General features: G+C 41.4%; 1 protein-coding gene and 1 long non-coding RNA gene across 4 annotated transcripts in view; one reads left to right on the plus strand and one right to left on the minus strand.

Annotated features, from left to right (window-relative positions):
• Positions 1-17,584, plus strand: part of SLC26A4 (solute carrier family 26 member 4) — a 45,418-nt gene that overhangs the window by 12,141 nt on the left and 15,693 nt on the right. For all 3 annotated transcript variants that reach the window (XM_070617181.1, XM_008532225.2, XM_070617182.1), the window contains 7 exons: positions 4,881-5,033; positions 5,137-5,219; positions 10,037-10,184; positions 11,105-11,218; positions 15,201-15,278; positions 15,416-15,511; positions 16,519-16,625. In XM_070617181.1, coding sequence (XP_070473282.1) covers positions 4,881-5,033; positions 5,137-5,219; positions 10,037-10,184; positions 11,105-11,218; positions 15,201-15,278; positions 15,416-15,511; positions 16,519-16,625 — 779 coding nt within the window. The remainder of the gene's footprint in view (positions 1-4,880; positions 5,034-5,136; positions 5,220-10,036; positions 10,185-11,104; positions 11,219-15,200; positions 15,279-15,415; positions 15,512-16,518; positions 16,626-17,584) is intronic.
• The window catches only part of LOC139082987 (uncharacterized), a 50,126-nt gene continuing 37,648 nt past the window's right edge, over positions 5,107-17,584 (minus strand). Inside the window, exons 2-6 of the long non-coding RNA XR_011539414.1 lie at positions 10,993-11,201; positions 9,902-10,220; positions 8,713-8,921; positions 7,395-7,577; positions 5,107-6,040 (exon numbers count right to left, since the gene is read on the minus strand). This is a non-coding gene — a long non-coding RNA (uncharacterized lncRNA). The remainder of the gene's footprint in view (positions 6,041-7,394; positions 7,578-8,712; positions 8,922-9,901; positions 10,221-10,992; positions 11,202-17,584) is intronic.

A 17,584-nucleotide genomic window follows, 5' to 3' on the forward strand; every position in this document is an offset into this window, starting at 1 on the left:
TCTCAGTTGGTGAAAATGGTTTCAAAGGTGTCACCACACTTAAAAATGTTAATGGAAACCAGGTGGAACGGTAAAGTGAAGGTTGGCCTGGGATGCAGCAGGCTTGAGTTCCAGTCTCAACTTTGCCTCTGACAAGCTAGGTGACCTTAGACACATCATGTAGGATAGTGGCTGAAAGCTCAGGTTTGGAGCTGGAGGACCTGGATTCACATCCTGATTCTATTTACTAGTCATTCGAGCAAATCACCATGCCTCAGTTTCCTTCTCTGCAAAATGCAGTTGGTATTAATATCCACCAATTAAGTTAAATAAGGATATATGAGAAGCATTTGACCCAGAGGCTGGCACGTAACATGTACTCAAAAAAGTAGTTATTTAAAAATTATTATTTCACATCTCAAAGCTTCTTTTCTTTTTTATTTATAAAATAAAATGATTGGAGGTGTATCTCTAGAGCCCTCACTCTGAGAGTCCACAAAATGCATAATGTAAATGTCTCAGCAATTATAGATGAAAAGGAACATGAGATTCAGAGATGATTCAACATGCAAAAGAGATGCAAGAGAAGGGTGTAGATCACACTAATTAGATTTGAAAAAGTTCTTGGATCTGAATATATGTTCTATATAAAACATGTTATTGATGCTTGGAAAATGGTGATAATGGTAACATGATGTCACCCTAGCTCGGGGGGAATGAGACTGTGCAAAAATAACGTGCAAGCATTAAGAATGGAATTTGAGTCCTTTAATGACCCATGTATTAGCTTCTCAAACAATGTAAGGCCATGCGTACATATCTAAAATATCTAGTACATATCTAGTGAGGTAGTCAGGACTTTCTTCAGTTTCACAACAGTGCCATAATCCCACATTACTCCATCCATTCAAAAAATATTACCATGTCTATTACAGGCCAGGTACTATGCTAAGCAGTGGGAATAGGTAGGGGAGGTAGTATAACACAGTGATTAAGATCATGGACTTTGACTTCCATAGACTTGAGTTGGAGTCTTGGTCCCACCACCTACTACCCGTGAGGTTTTAGGAATGTGATATTTAACTTCTCTAAGCCTCAGTGTCCTCAGTTGTAAAATGGTGGTAATAATAGTAGCTGCCTCTTAGAATTGTGAGGATTAAAAGAGGCAATTTGTATAAAGCACTTAGCACGATATCTGGCTCACTCAGTTTTTTTATTATTATTTTCATTATCACGATGCAGAGGCCTCATAGAGTTTACTGTTCACTTCCCAAGGACGCAGCCTATTAGAAAACATCAGCACAGGCTGTTTCTTGATTTAGCATTATTTTTGCCATTGTTGCTTTTTTTCCTTCCAAGTCCTTGGTTTGCTAGAAACTTTCTGACTGCCTTTTTCTGACGGGCCCTGTCACTTTTGCAGTCCCTGACACATCTTGCTTTTTCTTGCTTTTACACTTTCCCCTCAACTATTCATTCATTTATCCCTTCATTGTCATTCATTCAATTCATCTATTCAGTAAGTATTTATTGACTCCCTACTATGTGCTGGGCACTCTTCACTCCCTATACAAGCCCACCGACCTGTGAACCCACCAAGACATCCCTCACCAAGTGTACTCACCTCCTTGTGTGAACATTGCTAGGCCTGCATTCACACAGATCACAGAAGGCCAGAACAATGGTTACCCTGTGCCCCTGGCCATTGCTGGACCTCTGCAGACAGGAGACTGAAACAGTTCTTCTGGGCTTCCAGGACTATGTGTAAGATGAGGCTTGCTGCAAATGACCCCACTGTCAACCGGGACAAAAGTAACCAGGACACACTAGAACAAGGTCAAAAATAGTTTTTAAGCCAGACACAATCATTATGTGACTTATGTCCTGTTGAACATTATTCTTGACGTCTCAGATTACAATATGTCATAGAATTTTGCAAGAATTTTCTCTCGGGCCAGCCAAGTTGGGTGGAGATATTTCAATCATCCCTGTGTGATAGTAAATATAAGCTTCCCCTTCTGAAAAGAAAGAGTCAGCAGGTCTTGAAATGATGGCAGAAGGGTTGAATGAGCCACTCAGTACCTGAACAGAGAATTTTGCGTATGACATTATCAGTTGTAATCATTCATGAAAGAATCCTTCAACAAAGGCAGACTAGCAGTGGATTCCTCCAGGAAGGACTGTTGTAAGATGCTTTCCCTGGAATGTAGTTAACTTAACACCCCTTTTGTTGTAAGGCTGTACTTTGGATTGTCTCTCTCTCCCTGCCCCCCAAAAGGAAGTAATGAATACAAAGAACTGGAGGAGGAAACATTGGGAAAGAATGAAAAATAAAAGCTTCATTCACAAATACAGAGATGCTGCGTATAGGATGCGGAAGGTAGAATGACACAGTGTTGGCAGAATTCGGAATTAGTAATACTCTTCATGCTACCATCAATTATATGTGTAAATCACACAGTCCATTTCAGAGTGATTACGTTTTCCTGCCATTTGCTTTGAATGGTTTGTCTCAATAGACAAGGAAGCCTTTCTGCTTGCTCACTAAATTGATGCTACCTCCCCATTTCTTCTCATAAGGAGGAAGACCACATTGATATGTTCTGCTCAGATGGTGACACTTTTGAAAGCCACCACTAAGCTTGATCAGGTTCATTACTTTGAATCTATTTAAGTATGTAAAAATTAAGCCATTATAATGAGGAAAGTAACACTTCAAGGACTGATCTATATATGCACAAAAGTTCTGGTAGGAGGAAATACTTACAGCAAGGAGTGGCTACGAAAGGTTTGTTATATTCAAAGAGATAAGATGAATTAAGATAAATTTGGCTCCAAAAGTTAACTGATAAATTTCCTCATACAGAATAATAATATCGGGTATAATTTTTTCTTCATGGCTTCATATACCCAGGTAATGCGGGGCAAAAATGAAGAAGTCATCTAAAGGAAAGAGTCCTAAAATTCTCCAAGCAGAATTGGGAATATAGTAAAATATTATCCTTTACTGTAAAGCTCGTTATTGTGATTTGAACTATTCAGAACATGAGGCTGGATATGGAATCATACACTTATCTATATTTTAAGCATATTTTACTAGTAAACTAAGTGAGAATTACTTTTCAGTGCTTTCTTAGAGTCTCATTCCTCTATCTTTGAGTACAGCCTGACTACTTCCATTTATATGGGCGAGTGTTCTTTCTACACAGGTTCAGCTTTCTATTGTAGAACTTTCCAGAAGAGATCCTGGATGATTACTCAATATATGGGCAACTAATAGATTCATCTGCCTTGATTGATGCAATCATGTAATATAAACTCATTTTGTTTTTTGGAACTCATATTACATCTTTAATACACCAGTGGTGATTTTTATTAAAAGGTCTAAGTGACTCTCATAGATTAAACAGGAGTCTAGTGGTGATCCCTTTTGGAGAGTAAAAATGTTTTTATGATTGGGGTAATTATTCTGATTGTTTTAGAGTAAACCTTTATTGTATAGACAATCAAAATATTATATGTAGTTCATAAGTTAGTGAGAGTCATCATCAAAAAATTGATTATGTAAAAGTCCAGACAGCAATACCTTCAGGACTCTGAGCTATGCAGGGCTGTTTATTTCTCTGGTAGATCCCTAAGTTCTTGAGTTATTGTGCCTGCTTGTGGTAGTTTCTCCATTTTTTCTTTTTCATTACTTGCTCCATCTTGTGACTCTTAGTGTATCTGCCTCTAGCACTTATTCCTGACTCTTGAAAGCAGACAAAGTAAACTCAGTATTGGATTTAAAGCAAGAGCAAAAATACTCTCTGAGTGAAAGTCCAAGAGGCTTCCTATCGTCAAATGCTTGAACTCTGGCTCAAGCGCTTGGTGGAATGTATTCTGCTTGCACAATAACTTCCCCTCTCATTCTCTTACTCTTGAATGTTTTCTAGAGAGTTGAGGTTGCTGGCAAAATCACTCCAAGATTACTTACTGTTCATTACACATAATTGTTACTGAATTGCCATAATTGCCAATAATTATTTTAAGTATAGTTGATCTATAAAAATAAGTAAGCTACATGTTATAAACTACAAGATGCTCCATTCTTTTATCTTCATATAAAAATATTTCTATAAAAGGACTCATTCAAAGAAAAGTGACCTCACTGGGAGATTACTTGCCTCAAAGAATTGAGGAATACCTTCTTAGGTAATGCCTTCTACAGGCTTGAAGTCGCTATAGCAAAGATACTAGTGCTGTTTCCTGGGATTCCCCCTTGTTAATCTACAGTGATTCCAGGAAACCTATTTACAACACAAAACTAGTTTTTCCTGAGCTGACGTGTCTGTCCACCTGGAAAGAGTTCCTTTCATTTAAGCCATCTTAGTTCAAGTATGAACTAAGTCCCAAATTAATTTCCTAAAATGTATACTTGACATATACATCAATTTAATAGCTTTTCTTTGCTATAAAGAATGGATCAGTCCATATGTATCTATATATGAAGTATTTTAGGTATCTTTATTATAACCTGTATCATTCAGGTTTAGAGAAGAGCTTTACCTAAAATACTGGCTAACTGGGACTTTTTGGTTTACTAGCCTTTCGTCTCAATAATATCATAATCAACATGGCGAAAATTAGGCCACTTAGCAGCACCTGTAAAACCACTTTAAGTTTAAAAGAACTTTTAAAGCTTTTCTGCAAGTAAAGGACAGTATATAGTGATATTTTTTCTTTTAAAAGATTTCATTTTTTATTGTAAAAAATACAGATAAGCAAAAATAAGAAAGCAGAAATCACCCATAGTTTTACCACTCCAAATTAACCCTCATTAATAACTTGATATGTTATTTATGTGCTGTTTGCTGATGATATCATAATTTTTCATAAGAGAAGTATATAAAATTTTCTTTTTACAGACTCTGATTGAGATTTTTCAAAATATTGGTAGCACCAATCTTGCTGATTTCATTGCTGGATTACTCACCATTATCATCTGTATGGCAGTTAAGGAAGTAAATGATCGATTTAAACACAAAATCCCAGTCCCTATTCCTATAGAAGTAATCGTGGTAAGTAGAATATGTAATTATAAAATTCAGCATTAATTAGTTTGACAAGGAAGGAATTGTTACAACAAATGGATCTTTTTTTACGTCTTTTGTTTTATTTCAGACAATAATTGCTACTGGCATTTCATATGGAGTCAACCTGGAAAAACATTACAATGCTGGCATTGTTAAATCCATCCCTAGGGGGTGAGTATGGCATTACTCTCAGGCAATACTAATATATTAAGTTAGTATTTATTTTAATGAAACTGTTTATTACAAGCTTCATTTCACTGGTACTCCTTCAATAGTCTTATTTGTGTGTGATCTTAATGAAACACACATTTGTGCAAACTATTGGATAAACAGTATATGTGTAGATAAAGCTCCAGTGATTTGTTCAAAAGCAGCCCCTATATGCTCTCTCTTTTTTCTTCATTTTCTTAAACCATGGCAGGACCTGTACAGCAGACTCTTGATTTAAATTCATAGTATGATTACAATATACTATAAATAGAATCCTGGGTTGTAACATTTATTACACTGAGAACAATCCAATTAAGGAATAAGGAACATCTGGCCTAACTTCTCCACCATTTAATCAATATTAGGTAATAATTATATCATTTGTTCCTATAAATAAAATGAATTATCAGGGCTGGCCTGGTGGCGCAGCAGTTGAGTTGGCACGTTCCACTTTGGCAGCCCAGGGTTTGCCGGTTTGGATCCCAGGTGTGGCCCTACACACCGCTTGTCAAGCCATGCTGCGGCAGGTGTCCCACATATAAAGTAGAGGAAGATGGGCACGGATGTTAGCTCAGGGCCAGTCTTCTTCAGCAAAAAGAGGAGGATTGGCTGCAGATGTTAGCTCAGGGAGAATCTTCCTCAAAAATAAATAAATAAAATAAATTATCTTCAAGGGAGGTTTTATATATGTTTGGTAGTTTGGTGAATTAGAAGAGTAAAGATCTAAGGTCCTTTGTCCATCTCGGTCACCACCCACTTCTGTGGCCATGGGGGGTGTTCTCCTGTAAAATAAATGTAATGACAAAAGTCAAAATCTCAACTCTCTCTTGTTGTGAAAGGCCAATGAGATGGCTCATAAAATGCACAGAGGGGACCAAGTGCCCTACAGTATGATTTTATCATGTGGCGTTCAAAAGAAGCCCAGATGCTCACTAGCTTTGTAACATTAACTTATGGCGTTTATGACTAGATTTGCTGTTAGATAACCAATAAGTACTAGTTTCCCGTCCCTTCATGCTAGCTGAGGGACTTTCTACCCATCTTTGTTTCTCCATGCTTTTAGTAGAAACTCCTCAGGCTAGCTAAGTCCTGGTGCTGATTCCACAGGGAACCACTGCCTTTCTACTTGATTAATCTTAGGATTTCTTCCAGGATATGTTCAAAAAATATTTGAAAAATTACAGCTGGCTACTGGGGACTTAATTTGCATATTATCCATTCTAGTGTTTCTCAAACTTATCTTTTTGTGAGAATCACCTGAGATCCTTGTTAACACAGATTCCTGGTTCCCACCCAAACCTGTTGAATCAGGCTTTCCAGAGGAGGGGCCTGGAGTTAATATTTTCCAAAGGTGCTTCAAGTGATTCTTCTGATCATGTAGATCTGGGAAACTCTACGTTAGAGGATTCACATTTTGATAGTGAATCCTAATGCTGGAAGAAATTTAAGGATAAAAGATGCAGTGTGGCTACTTGAGTTATGGCGTTTTCACCATAATAAGTAGATTGAGTAGTTATAAACAACTGCATAAAAACATGCATTTTATAGATCCCTTTTCACAGGGTTTCTAAGGTGTAACACTTAGAGGTGGTCCACAGCAAATGCTCTGACCCATAATCCATGTTCCATTCATAGATTTAGGGAACTCATTTTTGCAGCCCTAAGTTATCCTTTCTGGCCCTTCCAGAGCTTTCCTGGCTGCTCTCCTCCTGAGAATGGATCTCTAGCCTCTTGCTCTGGGGTTTGGTCAAGTTGAGTCCTCTGACAGACCACCTGGTGTGATCGGTCAGCTAGCCTAACCTGTCTGGCCCTGATCTATACTCTCCTCCACGAGGGCAGGAAGCCTGTTTGTCTTGTTCAGCTCTGTCTTCCTAACACAGGACCTCTCCCATAGTAGAATCTCAGAAAATATTTGTTGAAGGGACAGAATACCCAAGCCTACGCCATTATAAACAAGGCAAACAATGGCCTTTACTGTCCGATCTCACGTGGTAGCACAGAAGCAAGTCTAATGACATTAACAAACCTGAAAAAGAGGGTGGCGTGGAGAGATTGGAAAAGAGCAAGGGAAGTAGAGTGTTAAAGGTGAGCACGAGGAAAGGCAGAGGAACAAGGAGAAAGATTGTGCTCACCCACCTCTTCACCCCCTCCGCACTTCAGTCCTTCAAGGAGGGAGTAGAAGCAAGGCTAGGTGTTACCAACTTCCTTTTACCCTCTTGAGGCTCAATGCCATATGTTAGGATCCTTCTGTCCCCAGTAACGTTGTCCCATTGGACAGCCAAAACGGTCACTCCATGCTCTTCTCTCCCATTCCTTTTCCTAGCCAAATATACAATTTCCGCATGTCCAGATAGCATCTGAGTCCCACCAGGATTCACCCAAACCAGCGGCCCTCATTTTCTCACTAGGGCTTTTTCTTAACCAGCAGACTTTAAAAGGGCTGTCCCCACATGCCTTTCTTCTCACGCAACTGATCTTTATCCTGCAGCTCTTAATGTGTTATCACAACCTAGGCTTCCCTTTTACCTCTTCTGTCATCATTTTTTTAACCCATATGAACAAGATGGACTGCTTTCTCCTCTAAGTTTTAATCCCTACTCTCTCTCCTGCCTCATCTCTGAGCACACCAGTGACCAGTCCCCTCCTTGCTAGTGCCGGAGGTCCCCTTTGTCATCAAGCTTGTTACCACTGTGTTTAAAGTGATGTGCTTTACACTTGTCCTTGGAAGCATGACTCAGGGGGAACAGTGGGGCAAGGCCAACAAAATCACAGAGGTTCTCTCCTGGCTGATTTTCCCTGTTGCTAGAGTGGTGGTGCATTTGCCAAATGTTCAGAGCCAACCTGAAGTAGAAATGTGCAGTTAGCATCGTGTTTCTCAGGCCTGGCTCTCCTTGATGGGTCCCTTGGCCCTTCAGGGATTCACGGCTTCCTACCCTCATCTTTTCAGAAAAGTGTGCCTTTGCACTCTCACACACTTTGGTAGGGTTATCTCATGATCAGGCCGGACAGGGAAGGGTTGGCTGCAGCCAAACAGGGCCACTGAGTGAGCATAAAATTTGCAAAGAGTTATGTCCACTGGAGGAGGGCAGGAGCTGGGGAAAAGGCTTACTCGGAGGTCATTAGAAGAATGGTCATTAGAAGAATTGGCTTCATTAAGATGCAGCAAGATAATACAAATGGGTGTAGGAGTGTGGCAGACTTAGGCTCTCCCAACATTTGCTGAGTACCTACTATGTGTGTAGGCACTAATTACTTGCACATATCATACCTCATTTAATCCTTCCAACAACCCTATGAGAAGAGCGTATAGTCCCCATTTGAGAGCTGAAGAAACTGGGTCTTGGTCGGTTTAAGTAAAATGCCCGAAGTCGTAAAGTTACTTACAGAGGGATGGAGCCAGCGCTCAGATCCTCTGATTGCAGGACTGGAAAGTTCTCCTAACAGACCCCATTACCTGAAGTAGGGTTGACTGGGTCTCAGGAACAAGTAAGAAGCCTGGGTTTAAGCAGTGAGGTCCAAGGTCCCATCCAGACCAGCAGAGACGTGATGCTGAGTCCGCAGCCTACAGCAGACAGGATGCAGTCCCAAGCCTACGTGTGGGTTAAGATGAGATGTGGGAGCAAAGGAGGCTGAAAATTCATCTCACCTGTGGGGAGAAAAAGGCTACAAGGGCAGAGAACCAGACAGATCTTGTTACCTAGGAAATCATCGAATATCTAACATTCATACCTGGACCCACTACATGACCTTGAGCAAGCCACTTCACTTCTCTGGGCCTCAGTTCCCTTATCAACAGAATGAGAGAGGGAGATTCAACCATTTCTAGGATATTAGATTAGGATATTAATTTGAATAATATTAGGATATCAGCTAGCTCTAAATTTCTATAGTTTTCTATAAGAATCTTATTTCTACTTTACCATTTCCTTCAAATTATAGGGGAAATCACGTAGTTTCCTATTAAAGGAACTTCAGGCGTGAGTGAAGCAGGTGGGAGATATCGGTGTTTTGTTTTTTTTTCTTGGCTAGAGACCTCTGGAATTACATCATATGCATAGTCTTCAAGATTAGGTACATGAAAGTCATTCCTCAAATTTTCATATTTGGGGACAACCACATGCTTATCAACTTGTAGGTTTTTTTCTTTACGTGGTTTGTAGAGTAGCTCTGGTTTTGTCAAACAGTAGTCATCTGGCCTCACAATCACTGGGATGTCTTAGTCATTGTGACTACAGAGCATTCTGATAAGTACACAAATTTAATCTTTTTTAGATTCAAGAAGATTTTAAATATCAGCATTCTTAAGATAGAGATTTTCCACTTAGCTCTTTTAACATCTTATATTGTCTCTTTAACAGACCTGCCATCTCTTCAGACAGGGTAAATCTCCTTTTATAGCTAGGATAGCTTCAATTCAAAGACCTTTAAGGTGAAATTGTGTAAGGAGAAATGCTAATGTGTGAAATGGCATGGCACGGGGGTTGTCTGATGTTAAAGAATCAGAAATGGCAGATTTATTCACGTCGGAGGGAGAGAGGAAGCAGCATTTGTAGGCCCTCAAATAGAGGATAAAGAAATCAGCCAGTGAGATAGCACCAACTTCTGAATAAAAATGGTAAAAGCGGATGCCACCACTTACCCACCTCCTGTGCTTGTTTTCCTCTTGGATGAAGTCCTTCATGTCTGACATGTGGCTGGGTTGATATAGAATTTGGGGAGGTGGGAAAACAGAATTGTGGTCAAATCTTCACAGCATTTTTCCTTTAAAAATTCACTAGGTTTTTGCCTCCTGTCCTTCCACCTGTGAGCTTGTTTTCTCAGATGCTGGCTGCATCATTTTCCATTGCGGTGGTGGCTTATGCTATCGCGGTGTCTGTAGGAAAAGTCTATGCCGTCAAGTATGATTACACCATCGACGGGAACCAGGTATGGTACCCCCTTCACTGAACTGGTTTTGTAGGGCTGAAGATAAAAAAAAAATCATAAATGGGAAAGATTTTGTTGTCTGCTAAAGAAGGGATGGGTTTCTCCACCAGTCCTTACTGAGTTGGTGTCCCTCTTGTGCGTACTAATTTGAAATTATTTTGAAATATACATGCTGCATCACTTTACTTTTCAAGAAATAAGTTGAAACCATCCTAATTTCAAAAGAGTTCGTTCAGTCAGGTCATAAATGACATTCAAAGTTAACAGGTCAGAATAAGAATTCTTCATGTAATCCAGTATCTCCTGATAATTTTTTTAAATAGTAGCTGTAATATGGCAAATCTGTGCAACAAACACCATCGATAATAGTTGTGGCCATTTTAAATTGAGGTGGTTCACTGTGCAATTAATATCTGGAAGACAGTCTTTGTAGGTGTATGATGCATTGTCAGGCGAGCTGATTTTACGCTGTTCGCAAATCTCCAAGTGTGGTATGTTTCTGAAAACACAGCCTAGCAATTATGGCAGTTAAGTGTTTAGTAATCAAGCAGAATAATAGCTCTCCCAGTCATGATATGCTTCACAGCAAATGTCCAACCAAAGAAAAATGCTTAATGCGAGAGCTACAGATAACGCCACTCACCAGGAAGCGAAGGAAGCATTTTAGCAAAAGACCAGTTACTACTTCTTCTCAACCTTGAAAACGATTGAGAGCAGTTAGGCCTCTCTTAGGGTCTATGGAACCCAAACTCCTGACATCTTTCAAGGTCCCCAAGCACCTTCAATGGTGAAAATTAAATTGGGTTACCAGGCAGGATGAGTTTGTGAGATTGCTTTCCTAATGATCTTCCTTAAACACTTGGTGAGGGTCTTGCAAAGACTGTATTTGTAGCATCACTGCCATCCAGTCTCTGCCTTAGGAATTCGTTGCCTTTGGGATCAGCAACATCTTCTCGGGATTCTTCTCTTGTTTTGTGGCCACCACTGCCCTGTCCCGCACTGCTGTCCAGGAGAGCACTGGGGGAAAGACACAGGTATGCAGCAACAGCGTGGTAAGACCTATCTTTGCAAAGAATGAGGCGGGGAGAGGAGGCTCCGAAAGCCTTGCACAAGAATGGAGCAGGACAATTAGCCTTTGAGAAGCAAGAGACTTGTGCTTCCTGCTCTGATTCCGCCCGGGGCCTAATCATCTTGATCCACTCCCTCACTGAAAACCCCTCAAACAACAACCTTTACGGGTTTCTGACGCGCGGCAATTCTCAAATCTCTTTGTGTCAGTACTCAGCTGGCAGGTAGCTACACTTACCTGCTTTTCCAGGGACAATAACAACTGACAAGGGATCAGTAAGGAAGAATGCTGATTTTTATCATCTGTTATCTGGGGACAGAGAAGGCCTAGTGAAAGCACCTCATGGCTTAGTGAGTTATTATAATTTCAGGAAAATGAAAAGCGCCTATTTACACTTCCTTTACAAGGATCAGGAACTTCCTTTTGGTCCCACAGAACAACAGTTTGCTAGCCAAGAATATTTTTGTTGTAACATTTTGGCATTTCTTCCTGAGTAAGATTTTTGTTTCTGAGGTTCTGAATGTGGGTTTGATCTTGCCTTTTCAACGTGGTTTTAAGTTGTTGCCTTCACAAGGTGACCCCAAAGCCAGGATCCCAGTTAATCTCTGGATAACCCCTCCTTCAGTCAGCCAGAAGGCTCAGAAGCCATTCTCAAAGGGCATCGTTTCCAGCCAGACATGGAGACAGACACGCCAGATGAACTGGATGGGGCAAGGGCAGTGTCAGCTATGCCTGGAGGGTTTCCTCCTCCCAACGCAGACAGAGCTGTTAAGTAAGAGGAAAAAGTGCATTGAGACTATAAGAACAACAAACTTAAAGTAAATAGTTCAACACAGACACACAGAGTCTTCAAATAGGGGTTTATTAAGGCAGAGACACTTATATAAGTAAGCATAAGAGAATAACTGAGAAAACTGACAACTCCAGCAGTGGCTTACCCAGGAAAAGCTTGAATTGTCCCCAAGGTGCACCTGATTCTCCTTTCTCTCTCTCTCTCTTTTTTTTTTTTTGTGGAAGATTAGCCCTGAGCTAACTACTGCCAATCCTCCTCTTTTTGCTGAGGAAGACTGGCCCTGAGCTAAAACATCCATGCCCATCTTCCTCTACTTTATACGTGGGACGCCTACCACATCATGGCTTTTGCCAAGTGATGCCATGTCTGCACCCTGGATCCGAACTGGTGAACCCTGGGCCACCGAGAAGCAGAAGATGTGACCTTAACCGCTGCCCCACTGGGCTGGCCCTCCTTTCTCATTTTTAATGGATCTCTGTGACAGGGTTGGAAGAATTGGCCTCTTCCAATTCCTTCGTTCCTGTTGAACAAAAATTTCATTTTGATTTTCAGAATTTTTCTTTTTAAAATTGAGTTTATATTTTGTTTTTTGTTTTGCAAACATCTCCAGCCCTGAGGGAGCAAGAGAAACAATACAGTCCGTACCAGGAAGCATAACTAGAGATCTGTGGTCAAGAGGAAAGGTCAGAGGTCATTTCCAAAGTTGCCCTGTCAGCAATTGTCAGCAGCAAGTTCAGGGGGCAGCTGTCAGCAGCAGGAGTTTCGGCTGCTTTCATTTGAGACGGGCATTGACAAGCTCTACAGGGCACATGGCCGTAAATGGGTGCAGACAGATCCCCCACGGCTGATGTCCGCTTTCCTGCTATTACCTCCAGGCTCAAATGAGGCACGGGCTGGCCCCAATAAAAATGCCCATGTAAAGTGATTCCTTGGCAGAAGTTTTGGGGATAATGGTGTTCTGGTAAGCTAATACCCCCTGCCACACACTGGCATGTATTATATTTAGGAATGAAGGATGCCAGGATTTCAGTATTGAAGAATGAAACGAGCACAGAAATGGCTTGATATTTAATTCCTGAAAAGTATACTGAGTTCTGGGGTTAAAAGTCTAAGTGCCTGGACTGAAATCCAGGGACCCACGACCACGTAAACCGGCAGGTCATCCCTCGTCGTGTAGCTTCTCCTGCTTTCTTTGATGTTGGAGCCACAGTTTCAGCATCTACACAATGGGGATAATAATTGTGTCTACCTCACAGGGATGTTGTGGGGATTCAATAAGCAAGTCCTGGCACATACTTGTAAATGCTCTTGTTCTGGTCATTAGCTCCTCAGGACAGGAACAGTGACTTAGTCCCTGTGATGCATGTATCGTGCCTGACACATTAGAAGCGCCCAGCACATATTTGCAGAAGGAATCGACAGAAGAGTGGTCAGCACATCTACAGATTGTGGAAGAGCTGATCATTACAACCTCTTCTCCTCACCCCCATCTGACTCCTACTGATTCACGAAAAAGTCATTCCGAACACAAACTATTCTCTAGCTCTGACTGCTCTCTCACTTAACAGAATAATTAATTTTCTAGTAATTTAAATCTGCTCACAGATATAAAATCTACAGCATTTTGCACAAACCAGCCTTCTAAAGTAAGTACAAGTAGTGGGTTGCTCACCGATATTAATATAGTAACCGAAATTGGTCTTGGTCCTCACAATCGGAGACTTGTCATCACATGTACTCGGCGAGTAGGTGGCCACCCTCCTGGCATGAGTTGGGCAGCCGGCTGTGGTCCCTGGCCCCAAATCTCCATATCTCTCATCAGTTCACAGAGCCCTACATCCACAGTGAGATGCAAGTGGTTCATGAGAGACAATAAATATTGGTTAAGTAATTGCATGGAAGGAAGGAAGGAAGGGAGGGGAGGGGAGGAGGGGAGGAGGGGAGGGGAGGGAGGATATTAGCTTCTCTGCTTAGAGAGGAGAGGGGAAAGCTCACCAAGGTACTGGCAACCTGGAGGCGTGGTGCTAGGAGGTAACAAATTGCCTAGAAAAAAGGATCTGGATGTACAAAGCAAACTTTTTAGTACATCATATATATAATGTTGCCTCAGGTTGACCTAGCTATACTCTGAATCTGAGTGACCAATTTCCCAGGTGGAGCGCATGAGTGTGACCATGAAATCGCCTTACGTTTTCAGACTTTCTATTCACATTGGCTTTATCTGACTCCTTCAACTCCAGCACCTTGCACCAGGTGGTACTTGGGCCCTGTACCATCCTCCCTGTGGCTTCCTCTCTGATCGCTTTGCTTCTGGTTCCTTGTCTCTTTTTCTCCTTTGTTTCAGAGCTTCTAGTCTTCGCCTCGGCCATGCCCCCCGCTGTCTCAGCAGAGAATTCATTGGTCATCTAATCAAACCAGAGAGTAGTCCCCACCCCCTCAGCCTCTCTCCTAACGATTTATGGATCTTAGGAGAGCTTTTTTGTCAGCGATGGTAAAGTTTCTGAAGCTTCCTTTACCCCTGCTATTGTCCGTGGGCAGAGCTCTGAGCCGGCGTCTGTGGAACCGTTGGAGGAGGGAGGAGGTACGGTCCCACCTGTCAACAGGCTCATGTGGCAGTTTGATTTGCAATTTATTTCCTCTGAGACTTCCGTGGCAACCACGCGCTACAACTACAAAGTGTTATCAGAACTGCTACTGTGGCTGCTGATTCAATCCTGCGGAAGAATCAGATGTGGGCTGTGAGAATTTACTTTCCGAGAACATCACAACATCTGTTGTTGGGGAAGGGGGCGGGTCCACATTTCCTGGCATGGCAAATAATTAGAAGTTTATTTGAATTGACACCAAAACTGTTAGGTCTGTAATATATCCAAATGAAATCCAGATCAAACTGGCTTTACTTTAGTGGGCTCAGTCTCCACATTCTCTTTAATTTCTCTGCTATAGCTACTATATAGATGGTTTCCATTTTTCTTCAGTTGTGTAGCGTTTTAGCAAATAATTCTCGTTTCTCTCAATAGTATTGAGCAGAAGGGGGAAGGTCAGGAAACGTGAAGTGCCCCCATGAACAGGCTTTCTCACATAGACGTCCAGCCAGCCGGAAGACACGAGCGAGAAGGACGAAGCCCGTTCATGGGAGATGTGTCTCTTTCAGATTGCTGGCATCATCTCAGCTGGGATAGTGATGGTCGCCATTGTTGCCCTGGGGAAGCTGCTGGAACCCTTGCAGAAGGTATACCCCTGCTTCTCGGCACACTGATTGCCTAATTTCCCTTCCTTGCTCAACCACTGGAGAAATACAGATTTAAAAACCATCACACGGAAAGCCATTCCCCTGAATAACACAGCCTTCCCCATCTTTCTTGGCAGTCGGTCTTGGCAGCTGTTGTAATTGCCAACCTGAAAGGGATGTTTATGCAGGTGTGTGACGTTCCTCGTCTGTGGAGGCAGAATAAGACTGACGCTGTAAGTCACCTACCACTCATTTTTCCCTGAAATAAGATTTGATCCTTATTTGCTTCCTGCCGTATCATTGTGTCCCCTTATCTCCTGAGTCTTAAGCACTTTTTGGGAAGTCCAGAGCAGAAATTAGAATTGTGTGGACAAGCCAAAGCTGTGAAGTCTGCCACCTGAACTGCATTTTGTGGAGGTCCCGTATCTCTGGGAAGAGGCATTTCCAGCAAGAATTCCATAGGAGCTCACTCATATACCCCTGGCCTTCTAAAGCAAACAAACAGCCCTCTAAATTTAGGATAAACAAAACAAAACACAAAACAAAGCAAAAACAAAAAACCAAACTACAAAAACCCATGCTGGTTATAATTCTGACCAAAGTAACCGTCACAACTGTTCTGAGGAAGCGCAAAAACTAGAAGCTAAATTCTCTAGAGTTCTGCTCTAATTTAAAGCAGAATAGATAAAAAGAACGAGAAAACTTCCTATATGTTGATATGGGGAGATCTACAAGACAAATTAAGTAAAAAAGAGACCAGTTCAGAATAGAATAGTGCGTATACACACTAAGAGATGGAAAAGTAAAATAAGCTTTGTAGTAATATTTGCTTGTATTTGCAAAAAGAAATGCTGGTGAGAAGTGCACACTGTGTACACACGCACACACACACACAGAAATAAAAGAGGGCACTGAGTTGGGATAAAGGATGGGAATGAGTAGAAAGGGGAGAGGGTTGCAAGCAAGATTTTTCCCTGCACACCTTTTTTTATTAATTCCATTTTGAACCATGTTAATATATTACCCAATCAAAACTTAAATTAAGAAATATTTAAATGAGACAGTTGGTCCTTATTGGGAAGGCCAATTTCCACTTCCACTTATGTGAAATGAAGTCAGAATATTTTAAAAAGCAGTAATTTGTTTGTGGACAACTGATCTTATTATTTTTACAGGTGATTGCTCACCTGATGGTACCTGATGAAATAGTATAACTCTTTTCATTTCCATTTTTCCCTAGGTTATCTGGGTGTTTACGTGCGTAGCATCCATCATTCTGGGGCTGGACCTTGGTTTACTAGCTGGCCTTGTATTTGGATTACTGACCGTGGTCCTGAGAATTCAGTTGTGAGTAAAATAAGACCTATAAACAGGCCAACACACCCTGAGATTTCTTATAACATCTTGATGAATATAGTAAAAGCACCCTCTTTCATAACAGTTACTATAAGTTGAGTGTGTCTGTGAATTAAGCACATGGTGCTTTACACACGTATTTTAATCTTCAAAATGAATCCTGTGAATAGCTTTCATTATTCTCATTCTACAGGTAAGAAAATTGAAGCTCAGAAAGGTTAAGAACCGTCCCCAAGATCACACAGCTAATTAAGTGTCAGAGCCAGGATTTGAACCCAGGTGTATTGCACCCCAAATCTGTGTGCCTAGTCACATGCTCAACTGCTGTGCTCTCCTTTGTGTCATGATACAACCAAAAGACACATGATTCCGTGAAAGGCTGAGCTGGCTTTGCAGATTCTTCTGTGAATGAGATGAGATCTATGAGGCACTGGGCCCAAGGTTTGGGACGAGATAGCTGCAAACATATTATAGCTTATTTTCTTTTGAAGCTAGTGATGCAGACGTTGTGTAACGCAGTACATGAGACTTTCAAACAGCTGACTGGAGCCAAAATTCATTCAAAACTGCCAAATAAGGCATGGATCCAGTAAGCCACACAATCACGTGAAGTAGACGCAGTTAGATGGTATGCAGATTGAAAGCAGCAAAGACACCATTTAAAGCCACAGAAATGGTCAGTGAGGGAACCTGGAGGGGTGTGTTTTTTGCTGGTTTTGTTCTCACTCTTGAGAGGATTCTGGTATGTGCCCTTCTGGGTCTAGGAAACTGTCTGAACAGCGAGGGAAACAGAACTTCTCTTCCTCCTCAAACTTCTGTTAGCTTTCCAGACTCTGGCCCCTCCTCTGTCTGTGCTTTGGGCCATGAAGGAATCAGAACCCCAGAACAGCATCAGCATGGACATCTTCAGCTTAGAATAAGCTTTTCCCGTTCCACCAACCAGTCCTCCG

The sequence above is a fragment of the Equus przewalskii genome, chromosome 4 (genome assembly GCF_037783145.1).
Source record: "Equus przewalskii isolate Varuska chromosome 4, EquPr2, whole genome shotgun sequence".
NCBI classification, from domain to species: Eukaryota; Metazoa; Chordata; class Mammalia; order Perissodactyla; family Equidae; genus Equus; species Equus przewalskii.